Source organism: Argopecten irradians, chromosome 2, assembly GCF_041381155.1.
Source record: "Argopecten irradians isolate NY chromosome 2, Ai_NY, whole genome shotgun sequence".
Taxonomy (NCBI): Eukaryota; Metazoa; Mollusca; class Bivalvia; order Pectinida; family Pectinidae; genus Argopecten; species Argopecten irradians.
The window spans coordinates 23856625-23871925 of NC_091135.1; the positions used below are offsets into that span (position 1 = coordinate 23856625).

General features: G+C 35.7%; 1 protein-coding gene across 2 annotated transcripts; it reads right to left on the bottom strand.

Annotated features, from left to right (window-relative positions):
* Nucleotides 1-14: 14 nt before the first annotated feature.
* LOC138314870 (beta-galactosidase-like) lies at nt 15-12205 on the bottom strand. Of its 2 annotated transcripts, none has more exons than XM_069255466.1 (17): nt 11968-12205; nt 10867-11033; nt 10139-10292; nt 9663-9726; nt 9168-9266; nt 8289-8468; nt 7611-7672; nt 6517-6638; nt 6055-6095; nt 5573-5697; nt 5057-5131; nt 4633-4722; nt 3305-3412; nt 2699-2833; nt 1429-1529; nt 1114-1225; nt 15-680 (listed from the first exon to the last, which is right to left on the bottom strand). In XM_069255466.1, the coding sequence occupies exons 1-17, from the start codon at nt 12043-12045 to the stop codon at nt 441-443; spliced, it is 1953 nt and encodes a 650-aa protein (XP_069111567.1). In that variant the 5' UTR covers nt 12046-12205; the 3' UTR covers nt 15-440. The 2 variants fall into 2 exon arrangements, with proteins under 2 accessions (XP_069111567.1, XP_069111566.1); XM_069255465.1 differs by having other exon boundaries at nt 8289-8472; nt 9172-9266; nt 11968-12203.
* Nucleotides 12206-15301: the final 3096 nt, after the last annotated feature.

Here is a 15301-nt window from a genome sequence, read left to right on the forward strand (position 1 = left end):
AAAAAAAAAAGAAATGTAAAAAATATATGCAACTTTATTTGAAATATCATAACATTGTAAACTACAATATTTAAACACTTAATAAGTCATTAACAAAATCAACACTTGGTAGAGATTTTTTTTTTCAACATATTTAACAAAATTAAACTTTATCTTTTTTTAACTTAAATCATTTGATGAGCAACAGAATCCCTTTTGTTTGTTATTTTCTATGATTATGTATATGGTAAAATTCAATTCAAAGCTATAAGAAACTGTACCCAAGTCCCTTGTTTGAAGTAAACATGCTCTGAAAGTCATTTCTTTTGTGTCCAAATGTGAAACCACTGAGCAAGTCATTTAGAAATAATCAACCATGTTGATTTGTAGTACAACCATACATGAATGGTCTATGATATAGTGAAGTGGCTGTCATCTAGGTATATGTCGATGGTTGAATGTCAAGGTTGCAGTGTCCTTGAGAATGTGGTTGTTGTGCTGTTGATAAGAGGTTGATCAACAAAGCTAACGCTACACTGACTACTGGACCCACAGGGAGCCTTCTCCAGTTCAAACATAACGAGAGTGTTAAGGCGAGAGGTACCATGCAAGTACGGCCGCGGGACATACATCCTCACCTGGGGACCTACTGTTGGCCAGTAACGTCCAAGATTAATCTCACCTTCCATTAGAGCTTGACCCTGCAAAATAAAGATTCATGTTTTATTTTTCAAAAATATGAATATATTCACTGCTGATGGTATTGTTTGACAATGAATTCTTACTTGACAGTGTCTTGATAAATCTTTACAATGTACATTCATTGATTGACAACTCTTATTTTAGGATCAATGTTCCAAACTGGAAGCAAATTTGTCTTATCTTTAAGCAAAATCATGAAACATACATTGCAAATTAAGAAAAAAAAAAGTTTGATGCAAAAAAGATATTTAACAAGTTTATAGCATACATCTACAAATTGGAAGCATTAACATTATTTTATGTTTGCAATTAATGTGTTTTACTATTGTAAGAATTCCTGACCTACTGTTGAGATGAAATGAATTTTCTTACAAAATGTCTTCATATATAACTAAAATAAAAGTGACTATAAAGAGAGCTAGGGCGACTGACCTTTGTCCATCCTGTCATGTCGAGGTAGGTGTCCAGAGGTTCTCCACTGATGGTCAGGTGTCCAACATATATAGAGGGGACCCTGGGGTCAACAACAGACGAGGATCCATTGCTGTAATATACAAACAGTTATGTGCCCATCAAATTGGTCTAATACTGTACTTTTACTACAATAACTACGTTAATAAACAATATTGAAGATTCTATTGTGAAAAAAATACAATATTATCAGTATTTTTTTCCTTTTTGAAGTTCATAAAAAAGAAATTTTAAGAATTATATTTATAAGATAAAAATATGCAATAATATACATACTGTTGAGCAATAACACTTGCGTTAATGTTGTCTGGTAAAACAGGGTAGATAATCCAATCTGTTAGTAATTCATTTCCCAGAGTGATGTTTTCTAAAAATCCCTGGGAATAAATCAATTAAGATAACTCTTTATTAATCATGTACATCACAGTCAATTTACAGGGGAGATAACCCAACCTGTATTTCACCTCCTAGAGTGATGTTTTCTATCAGGCTCTGTAAATAAATCAAGGGAGATAAACATCTTTATTTTTATGTTTATGCTTTATACACCTTGCAAAGGGGAGATAACCCAATACACGAATGACTACCTCAAAGTGTGGATTTTCTATCACCTAGTAGGCCTTGTATAAAATTAAATCAAGGGTGATACTTTTATATTCAGCTTCTATACACAAATCAGGGATAGACAAAACCTACTGCACATACAGTCAGATTGCATTAGCATTGTTCACATTTCATACTCACATAGCACTATTCTAATCCATAATCTTTTGAATTCTCAAATTTTAATGATACCTATAACACCATCAAACCTTGTACATAAATACAGTGTAAACCATATTCAACTCAATAAGTTTTCATATCCCTACAAGCGCCACTCCCCCTATTGAGGCCTCAATTTCAGGCATAAATAAATACGAAAACTGTATAGGCTTGCAATAAGTGTGTCTTATTTTTATCTCTTATTTTTTTTCAATTTTCTAACAGCCCCAGGCGCTTATTGGGTCGAATACGGTACATGTCTTTGACATTAATGTGGAAGTTGAAGTCTTAGACTTTATGTGTAAGTGAATGTTTTGACATTTATGTGGAGACCAAGATAAGACCAGCTGTTTACAACGTATATGGAGTCAGATGGAAAGTTAAAGACCCAATACCTTTCTAGAGCAAAACATAAAGGTATCTTAAAAACAATAATGACATCAGAAAATATATACCGATGGCCTAAGATGAGGTTACAAGACCAAACATTTGCAAGATTTCCTGCACAAATTATTATTAGATAACAGTGGAAAGTCATTTAGCTGTTTTGCCTTCTGAAGCAATGATACTGATCAACTTCCACACAGTATTTAGGACATTGGCGGGAAACATAAAAAGACTCGTGTTTTCAAAATTAACATTATATTCATTTTAATTAAATTGTTCAGAAGGTGATGATACGTGTAGTATTAACAGTAAGTTAATAAATTTTGCAACTCTACAAAATTATTGATCTTGTTTTACATAAATAGGATCTAGAGCTGGCAATTAATTAAAGACTTACTTTCAAGTTTTCCGTTAATCCTCTGCCAACGTTAATGTGACCTTGGTTTTCCACCAAGATATCCAAAACTTGTCCTTTCTTTCCAGTCATCAACAACAACGTTTCTTTTTCTCGTATAACAATTCCGATGGAGCTCTGTAATATTATAGAATATTTTATAGAAGCAAAAAAAAGGCAATGATTAACATAATTATTTCAACTTAGTCATTATTTTCTAATTAGATTAAATTGTGATTGTTTTAACCTTTTCTGTGTCTATAAATCAATTATACCCAAAATGAAACCTTTCATTGTCTCTATGGAACAAACTATTGGAAAAAAGATAAATCAAATTAATCAATTTTATCAGCTGATTTATGATAACATTGGAATACTAATTTACTTGCTCAATTAATATCAAAAGTAAAAGAGATTCAGAACAGAAAGAAAACTAGGTTTTCGTGATTTTAAACAAATTAGGTGATCAGGAGATGGGGTTTTATCAAAAGCTAAAAATAGCTGAAAGATTTCCATATGCTTGCCTCATATTAAATCTGACAAATAAGCTAAAGGGAAGGCACAATTTTCTATCTTTGAATCATGTGAATAGATCAGTATATAACTTACATTGTCCAGCATAACATATCCCCTATCCCTGATACCAGCCAACTTGAGAATAGCTTCAATTTTGTAGTCTCTCTTTAGAATATGGCGGTAGAGTGCAAACCCTTGGTTCTAAAGATAAAACATAAATAAGCATCTTTTAAAAAATATCTATGAAATATCTGTAAAACATCCATGTCAAAATTCTTCAATACTATTGGCTGGTCAGCATTCTGCAACGTTTTACTGCCCAGCCAAAATATTTCAGGGCAAAGCCATCTCTATCTATACAAAAAGGACACATGCAAGATTCAATTCAAGTTCAAGTTCTTTATTACTTTAGTCATTTGGCTTATCAGTTTAAACATATTTATATACAAACATGTAATACAGGTGTGAACAAAAACAAACACAAACTCTCTCATCCATCTATGTTATCACCGTATTTTCCCTATTAAGAGCGCCTCCTCTAATAAGGGCGCCCCCACGTTTTTCGCTGAAAAAAATCAGCTAATTTCATACAATTTTTGTGCCAGATTGTGACGATTTGTCTTTGCAGACGCTAATAAAATACTGTTTCACATCAATCTGATGCTTAACAGATATCCGATCAGCTATAAATGTATTGCACTGGGCAACTTAGGACATCTTTGCCAAGTGTTTACACATAGAAACAGCGAGAATTCCATGTTCAAAACAAAACGTGTCACTTGAATGCCCCACACACGTGTATGGATGAAGACTAACTGGCAACAACATTTTAGCGATGTCTATACAGGTTTTATGAATACTTACTGTATGTCTATGATAAAGGTTACTTAATAACAGGCATGTTATCATTTCTAAGCATTTAATTGTGTGCTCTTGTCGGTATTTCCCATCTGCCACAAAACGAAAGTAGCGATCGAAAGCACCGTCCGCCATTTTGTGTACGCATGGTAAACAAACAGGCTTGCATGAAATGCCAAAATTCCGTGAAACATACATATTTAATCAATGTTTAATACTTCTGGTGCAAACATTTCTTCATAATTATGTAATTTCAATACTTACTTGACTTCAAAACGTAATTTGGCTATAGTAAGTTTCAGAAAAATACGAAACTAAAAGCAAGATGACTATAGTCTGTTTCAGAAAAAAACATCTAAAAATGGTCTCAAATAACGGCGCCCCCCTAGGCCATTTACCCGCGCCCGGCGCCCTCATTAGGGAAAATACGGTATGTTATCACCTGACATATAGTGTAGAGAGAATTGCTATTATACACGTTAACTAGTAATTAAGTTTCTGTCCATGTTTCTAAAAATAAGATATTTTGATCAATATGAGAGTTGTTCAATTAAACATTATACCTGTCCTATAGCCTCCATTGTGGGAGGGAAGGTAGATTTGATCCCACCAGTAGGACTGAGATATGGGAGCAGATCCTGAACGGTCCCTAGCTGGAATCAAAAAAGTATTTCTTAGTGATGCAAACAGTGGACATTCAAATTCAAAATAAGTCAGGGTATATAAAGATCCTGTGTAAAATCCAAATCGTGGTAGAAGAGACATTAAACCAATACTGATATGTATTGTATGGTGTATATCCTTGTCAAAATTATCAGCCATATGGTATTTGAAAATCAAGCAATAGATCTTAAAAGTTCAATTATTTTTATCAACTACTGATCAACCACCAAGCTCTCTATCATATAAGCTAATATAGCTTTATAGGATGCTTTTATTGGCAAGTTTTTTTGGTTTTGTTTTGTAATTTATGATTGATATACTTACAAACTTCATGGGTACAGTGCCGTACTTTGCTTTAGGGGAGGGCGCAGGTATAGGTATGTCAGGTAGGGTGTTGTACTGTAGGAATACAAACACTGTGTTAAATAAAAGGTCAAAAGTCTTTATCACATAAACTTGGTGTTCCATTGACAGATGGAGAAATACCAAAAAAACATAAATGGCTGACTAAATTCACAATATTCACTTAATATGAAGTGATAGATTTTCTGGGACTATAATTTTTAATTTCAGTCAATTTGCTAATACCCATAAATCTATGATTGTTTTGAGTCATGACTGATAAATTATGTGTACAGTAATTCTAACTGCATACTCTTATTTCAGTCAATTTTGTAATATCCATACACTCCTTCAAGTCCCTTGGAGTCCTGCTACATTTTTTGTCAACTATATAAACCTAGTTTGTAATGACCATAATCGTGATAGATAGTACATGTACTTCCGAATGCAATGTTTTACAATAAACACCTCAAAAGCTTTAAGATTACATTTATTTACCTTAGAGATGACCTGACGGATGGTATGATACTTCTGAGTTACGTCCCCTGCTTCTGTTAGAGGAGCGTCATAGTCGTAACTAGTGGGGACGGGGTCAAACAGTGGGAACACAAAATAATTGGCTCCTGTACAAATAGAGTGTAAAAAACAGATAAACATTAAGAATAATTAATCTTTTAACATTTAACATATCTCTGTTTCAAACAGGTTTTTTGTTTTAATTGTTGTAAAAATTTGGTCCATAATCTAATAACAAAATAAAGAGCTAAATACCAATCAATTAGAAAACTATGATGCATGAAAACGATTCGATTAACAGTAAATGTGTAACAGTTAGCTCCAGGGCTAAATTCCGATATTGCATAAATAATCATTATGACTTAGAAAAGAGTCCGTTTATTACAAAACAATCTTTTTATTTAATAATCTCATTATCTAAGAGACAGAAGAACACAGTGTGTCTGTTACTTATATGAGCATACCATTCCAGTATCCAAAGTTTGTACCACCTTCAAACATGTACCTGTAATTAATCACATTGTGATGTTTTGGTATGTCTTACCACGTAACTTCAAAATTCAAAATTATACAGAGTAAAATTACTCTTTGTTATAAAAATTCCATGGTATTTAGCATGCAGTACATCAACTGAATTATCAAAGGGCAATAACTCTATAGTCTAGCAAGGCTATGATCAATTCCATTGGACCTTTTCTGCAGACAATTGTTTTCTTGGCTCCTAACAAAATAAATAGAATACTAATTGCATGAAGTGATATTTGCACATCTGAGTTAGAATTGCGTGTATCAGATTTAAATTATAATTTCATTTTTTTTATCTATAAAATACACAGCACGCACATCCAGAATATTCATTAGAATGAAATCCATATAAGGTAACCATTTTTTACATCTGTGGTAAATGTATCAATAAAATTGCTCACATGTTGACATTGGCGCCGTAACTAAGTAGCTCGTCGAGATCCTTGGCGACCTTCTCTGTACTCCTAACCTGGTGTTTGGCTCCCCAATAATCTAACCAGCCGGTGTAATACTCAGAATTTACCTGTAGCAGCAACACAGAGAAACACAGGTCACACATAGCATTTTTACCTGCCATTATATAGTGCTTAATAATTAATAACTTGCAAGCCTAAACCTTTTGCGTCAGTGCTGTTTTTGTGATAGATTCTCTTATTTTAAAAAGACTTTTCTAATACACATTAAGAAAAATCATACCACATTGTACATGTTTGTTTCAGGAGGAAGTTTGGGGCTTGGATTACTTAGTTAGTAAATGTCGCAGATATTCCACTAACATTGTATATGCCTTTGTCCACCATATTGCATTGTAACGTCATAGTTTTGTGACGCCACTTTTGTAAAGTTATTATTGTAGAATGAATAAACCATGAACTAACACGCCTTTGTCAAGATCTCTCACTACGCACAACATTTTTGGTGCCATGATCATCGGGTCAACAAAATGGAACTCGGAAAGTTAAAATTGATTCGTACGGGACATGGGGTGCTGCAACTAAAATATTGAGGAAGATTTTGGAAGGTTGCAATTTTGATGAAGCTACGCTGGAAGAATACATGAGGACTCTAACGGAAAAGTGAAATCTACTAAAGAAACTAGATGATCAGATACTGAATGCAATGACAGAGGATGAAGACATCGGAACAGAGATTGAGGATTCAAATAAGTACATGTATATGATTAACTTAAATCTTCAGATTAATGAACATTCTAATGCTTTGACAAAAAACTCAATGACAAAAAACTCAAATACAATGGGAAGAGAACGTCCAACGTTTACACAAGCTTTGAATCAGAAAATCAATCACCCATGGTTATAAACAATGTATGTGGATATGTGTTTTGAAATCTTTCATAATTTGAATTGAAATATTGCCTGATTTGAATTCTGATCAATGCTTATGCAACAAGCTTTTAAGAAAAAAATTACTTAATGATAAACTATATAATTACATACACAAATATTTAGATATCAAGGAAAGGGAGACTACTCACCAATGGACCTTTTGGTTCAAATTTTCGTTGATGTTTGAATTTTTCTGTTGGTTTTTCAAGTTCTGTAAATATTGAAAGAAACACTTTCATTTTTAAATCAAGTATTGGTAATGATATGAATTAACTACATAGTGTTAGAGACAATGTATTTTTTTATGTCCCATTAACAGCTATTGCCAGTTAAGGATATACCACATTTTAGGAGGTAAAGGAAAGTCAGAGCACCTGTTGAGAAACAACCAACTTGCAGCTCATGTGTCTGGCAACTATAACCACTCCACCGCATCCTTGATACTTCAGGGGTTACTATGACTGATGTTATATCCAGTGCTGGACTATCTCATAGTAACAGGAGGTAACAGCATAGAACAGGTCATTTAGTCCTTTGATATACATCATAAGAGCCATATAATGCTACACTGTAGTTAACTGTGTGGCTTTGAACATGAGTGTCACTCTCTCTGTAGTCTTCAAAGAAAATCTTTGCAGGCCTGTGATTGGTTCATATTTTTCCTTCTGACTTGCCTTCAATTTTACTATGAGATAGTCTAGGGGTGTATAAAAGATGTATAACGTCAGTTGTAGTAGCCCCTGGAGTATCTAGTTTGCCTCCATGAAGATTTACATCTGACACATGTTAAGATATGTACTAATGTATGATCGGAGTATACCCCTTACCTGTGATACCAAAGTCAATTGTAGAATATACCCCAGGTATCTTGCCACACTTGATAAACGGGTCAATAGCGTTGTCTGTAGTGAAGAGAACCACATCCTTGCCCAGGTGAGAGATGACCTTATCCCTCAGGTGTTCTGTGTACGTATGGTCACAGGCGAAGTAACTACCATACTCATTCTCTATCTGGTCATATAAAACCAAATACTTCAGTGCATTCATACAAAAATTGATATTAGGATTTAGTATTTTTTATCTACAGTGGAGTGATTACCGGTACATGTATTTTTGTTGGGTTTTTTTTGCATGGAAAAAAAGACCATTTTATTGCCTAAGGTTCATTTGCCTTCCATGCTAATAGACCTATTATAATTCTATTGGTCTTATATTTATTGATATTTGAAGATTTTAACATAAAAACACATGTGACCTTGATTAAAGTTCAAGGTAAATTGGTAACCCTTCAAGCTGGCATAGAAATGACCTAATTGGTATCTAAATTCAGCAATTATGTGACCTTAGTCAAAGTCGAGGTTCATCATTTCAAAACAATTAGCCATAATGACGTCGACAGCATGCAAAAGATCAAATAACAGCTGAGGTCTCTAGGTCATTTGCTTGTTAATTTAACTTTAGTCAGTATAACTCTTGTGACCTTGAATCAATGTCAAGGTCATTCATTTGAACAAATGAAATTTGGTAACCCTTAACATCACCACATGCATATTACATAATATCAGGTCTTCTGACCTCTTGTCTAGTAAGATGAAGTTACCGAAAAAATAAAACAATTATCAATCTATTTGACCCTTGTAACCCTGATTTAAGGTCAAGGTCACCGGAATATTTGTGTAATTATGACTATGACAACATGACTGTACCTACCTGTACTGTGATGATAGGTCCACCATTAATGTACAATAACGGCTTCACCATAGGCATCAGGACATCAAACCACTGGTCAACAAACTTTATATAGGCTGTAAATAATGTTTATATAAATGTGTTAGTGTACTCGTTTAAAATTACAATTAAAATATATTGACCACAGACTTTAATGGCTACTGACTGATTGACCCAAATACCGGTATTCAGGTAACAAAACAGTTGTTTCATGCCTTTTCAGTCAACAGCCAAAACTCTTTCCCGAGGTGTTGGGACCAACCCGATGAACTGTTTGCTGAGGACAGAGGCCGAGAGAAACAGTTCATCGGGTTGGTCCCAACACCTCGGAAAAGAGTTTTGAGTGGTTGACTGAAAAGACATGAAACAACTGTATACTGTAATTGTTGATATGTAAGCTATGAATGCTACCACACTGTCCAATATCTACTATGTGTGTACACATACTGTATAAAGGTATAATAAAGACTTACTGGCATCCATAGACCTAAACACAGTTTTAGGGTTTTCCTTCAGTATCCAGGCCGGTATACCTCCCTGAAAATGATAAAAAAAATGAAAATTATATAAAATTATGACATAACTGGCCTTTCTAGCCAACCCTGGAATATGTCCTGTACTATTTATAAGGTCTTTTGGACATTTGACCTTGAAAGTAATGGTTTAAATCTGGGAATTATCCTCTAGTGACTAACGCCAGTAAGACACAGTACATTACATAAATAAATCTACCAACTTCTGAAACTGTTTTATTAATATTGAGGAAAATGTTTATCGTGTGTGATAATATATGCTTACAAAATTCACACAGTGCAGATAAATGGTCCTGCAGAAACTTACAAAATCCCACTCAGTACAGATAAATGGTCCCACACAGTGCAGCTAAATGGTCCTGCAGAAACTTACAAAATCCCACTCAGCACAGATAAATGGTCCTGCAGATACTTACAAAGTCCCATTCAGCACAGATAAATGGTCCTGGCCTCAGAATAACTAGGAGTCCAACATCACCAGCCATCCTAATAAACTGGACAAAATCTTGCTGCCCAGTGAAGTCATACACATCTCCTTTCTTTGTCTGGTGGATATTCCAAGGAATATATCTGTAATTATAACATGTTTATTTTCTCAAAGATTTTTTTTTACAATGTAGGACTAGGATATTGCTTAGAGCCTTATCCTCCCCTACCCTCATTTCTCCCCTCAGAACTGTCTTTGTAAATCCTCAATAGGTGTAGGAATTAGCTAAAGAATTAAGGACCCCTTAAAAAAAATTCTTAATCAGTGGTACCTTTCAAAAATGTGAAATATATTTATAACATCTAAAAAAAGAAACATGTTTATATACCTTATTCCCTTTAAAGATATTTTGAACAGTCGCTGTTACTTAAAACCAACTATCAACATCAGCTACTAAATTTGACGATTTCAATTTCAAAACAAGTTTGCAAAGGTTAACATTCGCAGATTTAAAAACTGAATGGAAATTCCTATCGATATATATGGTGTAGATATTTATTAGTGGAAATAAACTTTCACAAATTTGCTCTGATCACTTAAGTAAATCGTACGCAGAAGAAAGTTGGTTTACAGTAAGTTGCTGAGGTAATCCACATGACAATAAAAAAGTTTTGATTTATATTTTTTAATTGATCAGCTGATAACACTCCTACTCACACTTGTATAGCGTTGAGTCCGGCAGCATACATCTTGAGGAGTCTATCCAGCCAGTAATCCTGTGGGACGCGACTGTAGTGGATACTCCCGGACACATAGCGGAAAGGCTTCCCATCCTTCAGGAATGTGTTCCCATCATAGTCTATTGTGAAGTTTCTTACCGGGGTCTGGAAATGAAATTAATTTAACACCTGTTATAGCACCATTTAAGTTCAGTATTTGTTTCGATAACGGCCTTATAAAGATCACAATTTTAAAAATTACAGAATTTCTTATTTCAATTTATCTTTTTATTATAAAGAAAAACTTATCACTAAATTTATAACTTTTTACAAAATGTCACATAAAACTAATTTTAAGTGTTTGGACTGAAGATCATTTTACCATATTGTTAGTATACTACTAATGTATATATATGTTATATATGGCCTATTATAATTTATGTTTTAATAAAGGAATTTATAATATTGAATTTTGCAAAGTGACTTATACATGCATGAACACATTTGGAAAATAAATTTATATTTTAATTATGTTACACATACATTATCGTATAATTATTCCATTACTGATTACAGTTATGATAACTTGATCTATGTACTATAATAATCTATCTTATTATGTTATTTTTACCATTATAAAAATATCTAAACTTGGTACAGTACATGTATAAAGGTGGTTTTTTTCTAATAAAAAAGGTTAGTGAAATGGTGAATTCCAACACCAGTATTATTACTAAAACTACAGAAGTATTTGACAGCTACATTTTATTCAGATCAGCACAATCCTACCACATTATTATGAATGAAGATGATATTTTGATTACTTTGATTTGACAATAAGATAGATAGTAACAGTACACCTGTATATGTTGGTCTTGATACAAGATGTTATCTTCTGTTATATGTCAACACCCTATCTCACCTTCATATACAGTGATAACACAAGTTGTACGTACAGATAACAGAGCTATAAGTACTAAACATCAGATTTCTATAAATAGTAACAATCAGGATACTACATACATCAATATATGTTTTACTATAAAGTCTATATGTGGACCCCTCCCCACCCCACCTCAGTATACCTGGTAATTTTTACCTGTGATAGCACCAGCTGACAGCAACAAACTCCTACAGACAGTAGCAACAGAATCGACCATCCTGTCGTGGCCACCATGTTGAATCCGTCACATGTAAGGACGAGATAAATTCACACTTTGTACGGTGTGATCTGACATAGCCTTGATCATCAGACTTGATCTTTTTTTTCTTAATCATTTATCTACTTGAGAAATTTGAACGCATCTTGTTACATACATTCATTGTTATGTATACCTATAGGTAAATATTATAATACATAGTGATACCATTATCTATTAACATCTTTGTTCGTCTATAAATTATGGTGTTTTGCAAATATGGAGTTTTTTTTTGTTTTTGTTTTTTAATTAATTTAACAAGAGATCCCAGAGATGTTGTGGCATCCATCATTGAATACTATATACTATATTAGTAATCTATGTTGGTCAAAGAAAAAAGGGAACTTTTCTTCCCTTTCACCTTTTTATACCATTAACTTTCAAAATCCGAGATGGCTGTATCTTGTCTTCCAATAAGTCCTAAATGTCCATACCCCCATAACTAGGCACCAAGGAGAACCTACATATGAACCCCAATAACTAGGCACCAAGGAGAACCTACATATGAACCCCCATAACTAGGCACTAAGGAGAACCTACATATGAACCCCCATAACTAGGCACTAAGGAGAACCTACATATGAACCCCCATAACTAGGCACTAAGGAGAACCTACATATGAACCCCCATAACTAGGCACTAAGGAGAACCTACATATGAACCCCCATAACTAGGCACTAAGGAGAACCTACATATGAACCCCCATAACTAGGCACCAAGGAGAACCTACATATGAACCCCCATAACTAGGCACTAAGGAGAACCTACATATGAACCCCCATAACTAGGCACTAAGGAGAACCTACATATGAACCCCCATAACTAGGCACCAAGGAGAACCTACATACGAACCCCCATAACTAGGCACTAAGGAGAACCTACATATGAACCCCCATAACTAGGCACTAAGGAGAACCTACATATGAACCCCCATAACTAGGCACCAAGGAGAACCTACATATGAACCCCCATAACTAGGCACTAAGGAGAACCTACATATGAACCCCCATAACTAGGCACTAAGGAGAACCTACATATGAACCCCCATAACTAGGCACCAAGGAGAACCTACATATGAACCCCCATAAATAGGCACTAAGGAGAACCTACATATGAACCCCCATAAATAGGCACCAAGGAGAACCTACATATGAACCCCCATAAATAGGCACCAAGGAGAACCTACATATGAACCCCCATAAATAGGCACTAAGGAGAACCTACATATAAACCCCCATAACTAGGCACTAAGGAGAACCTACATATGAACCCCCATAACTAGGCACCAAGGAGAACCTACATATGAACCCCCATAACTAGGCACTAAGGAGAACCTACATATGAACCCCCATAACTAGGCACTAAGGAGAACCTACATATGAACCCCCATAAATAGGCACTAAGGAGAACCTACATATGAACCCCCATAACTAGGCACTAAGGAGAACCTACATATGAACCCCCATAACTAGGCACCAAGGAGAACCTACATATGAACCCCCATAACTAGGCACCAAGGAGAACCTACATATGAACCCCCATAAATAGGCACTAAGGAGAACCTACATAGGAACCCCCATAAATAGGCACTAAGGAGAACCTACATATGAACCCCCATAACTAGGCACCAAGGAGAACCTACATATGAACCCCCATAACTAGGCACCAAGGAGAACCTACATATGAACCCCCATAACTAGGCACCAAGGAGAACCTACATATGAACCCCCATAACTAGGCACTAAGGAGAACCTACATATGAACCCCCATAACTAGGCACCAAGGAGAACCTACATATGAACCCCCATAACTAGGCACTAAGGAGAACCTACATATGAACCCCCATAACTAGGCACTAAGGAGAACCTACATATGAACCCCCATAACTAGGCACTAAGGAGAACCTACATAGGAACCCCCATAACTAGGCACCAAGGAGAACCTACATATGAACCCCCATAACTAGGCACCAAGGAGAACCTACATATGAACCCCCATAACTAGGCACCAAGGAGAACCTACATATGAACCCCCATAAATAGGCACTAAGGAGAACCTACATATGAACCCCCATAACTAGGCACCAAGGAGAACCTACATATGAACCCCCATAACTAGGCACCAAGGAGAACCTACATATGAACCCCCATAACTAGGCACTAAGGAGAACCTACATATGAACCCCCATAACTAGGCACTAAGGAGAACCTACATATGAACCCCCATAACTAGGCACTTAGGAGAACCTACATATGAACCCCCATAACTAGGCACTAAGGAGAACCTACATATGAACCCCCATAACTAGGCACCAAGGAGAACCTACATACGAACCCCCATAAATAGGCACTAAGGAGAACCTACATATGAACCCCCATAACTAGGCACTAAGGAGAACCTACATATGAACCCCCATAACTAGGCACTAAGGAGAACCTACATATGAACCCCCATAACTAGGCACAGGAAACCTACATAAGAACCCCATAAAGGCACAGGAGAACCTACATATGAACCCCCATAAATAGGCACCAAGGAGAACCTACATATGAACCCCCATAAACTAGGCACCTAAGGAGAACCTACATATGAACCCCCATAAATAGGCACTAAGGAGAACCTACATATGAACCCCCATAACTAGGCACCAAGGAGAACCTACATATGAACCCCCATAACTAGGCACCAAGGAGAACCTACATATGAACCCCCTAGGCACAAGGAGAACCTACATATGAACCCCCATAACTAGGCACTAAGGAGAACCTACATATGACCCCCCATAACTAGGCACTAAGGAGAACCTACATATGAACCCCCATAACTAGGCACCAAGGAGAACCTACATATGAACCCCCATAACTAGGCACAAGGAGAACCTACATATGAACCCCCATAACTAGGCACCAAGGAGAACCTACATATGAACCCCCATAATAGGCACTAAGGAGAACCTACATATGAACCCCCATAACTAGGCACCAAGGAGAACCTACATATGAACCCCCATAACTAGGCACCAAGGAGAACCTACATATGAACCCCCATAACTAGGCACCAAGGAGAACCTACATATGAACCCCCATAACTAGGCACTAAGGAGAACCTACATATGAACCCCCATAACTAGGCACCAAGGAGAACCTACATATGAACCCCCATAACTAGGCACCAAGGAGAACCTACATATGAACCCCCATATAACTAGGCACCAAGGAGAACCTACATATGAAC